At 47.8% G+C, this 776-nt stretch overlaps 1 protein-coding gene across 1 annotated transcript in view; it reads right to left on the bottom strand.

The window, feature by feature from the left end:
- Positions 1-323: 323 nt before the first annotated feature.
- Positions 324-776, bottom strand: part of LOC101649356 (adhesion G protein-coupled receptor E3) — a 46,103-nt gene continuing 45,650 nt past the window's right edge. Inside the window, 1 exon segment of the mRNA XM_045289696.1 lies at positions 324-633. Coding sequence (XP_045145631.1) covers positions 324-633 — 310 coding nt within the window.

Raw genomic sequence — 776 nt, 5'->3', positions numbered from 1 at the left:
AGGATTCCTATGCTCGGCCACTTCTAGGCTTAAACCCCCGCCCTGTAGGGTCAACTTTAAATGGACACCACACAGTGTTGGTCATCTTTTGCCTCTGCCTCTGTGTATCATGCAGACGTAGACACAAGTCAGCGTTCTGTTAGTTAGCACAGACACAAGGCAAGTACTGGTCGTTAGTGAGCCGGGAAGAATAATTGAGCAACTCGATGGGAACAGTGAGAGTGACCGACCAGGGAGGTGTTCAGGATAAGAATATGCCTCTTCCCTCTCCCCTTCATGAGAGGGGCGCTGTACTGTGAGACAAGAAGAGAACATTAGAGGCATCAAAGGGGTGAGACACTAAACTAAGCCACAAGTCCCCTTACCTTGCTGGGCTTGGAGTCAGGGCCAGCTCTGCTGGAAAGCGTGTTAATCTCCATCTCAGATTTTGATTTCACGATCCGGCTAAACCACCCTCGGTATTGTTTCCAGACCTAGAACATCAAGGGAAAGACCAAGAGGGGTTTCATGAACATGGGTGAAGAGGAGAGAAGCCAGCAAGTCAGAAAGAGAAGAGACGTATTATTAAAAAACCCCACTTTCATTATATTACAGAAAGACCCCTGGGTGATGCGAACTGTTCGGGCTGGGCTGCTAACTGAAAAGTTGGGGATTTGAACGTGCCCAGCAGTATTTCCAAAGAAAGACAAGTTTGCTTCCAAAAAGATTATAGTCAAGAAAGCCCAATGGAGCTCGATTCTACCCTGCCACGCATGGGCTTTTCATGAGTTGGAATG

Source organism: Echinops telfairi, unplaced genomic scaffold, assembly GCF_000313985.2.
Source record: "Echinops telfairi isolate 266 unplaced genomic scaffold, ASM31398v2 ScPeMD7_30;HRSCAF=105, whole genome shotgun sequence".
In the NCBI taxonomy this organism is placed as follows: Eukaryota; Metazoa; Chordata; class Mammalia; order Afrosoricida; family Tenrecidae; genus Echinops; species Echinops telfairi.
Note: the sequence above shows the minus strand (reverse complement) of the source record. Positions and strands in the feature narration are given on the sequence as shown.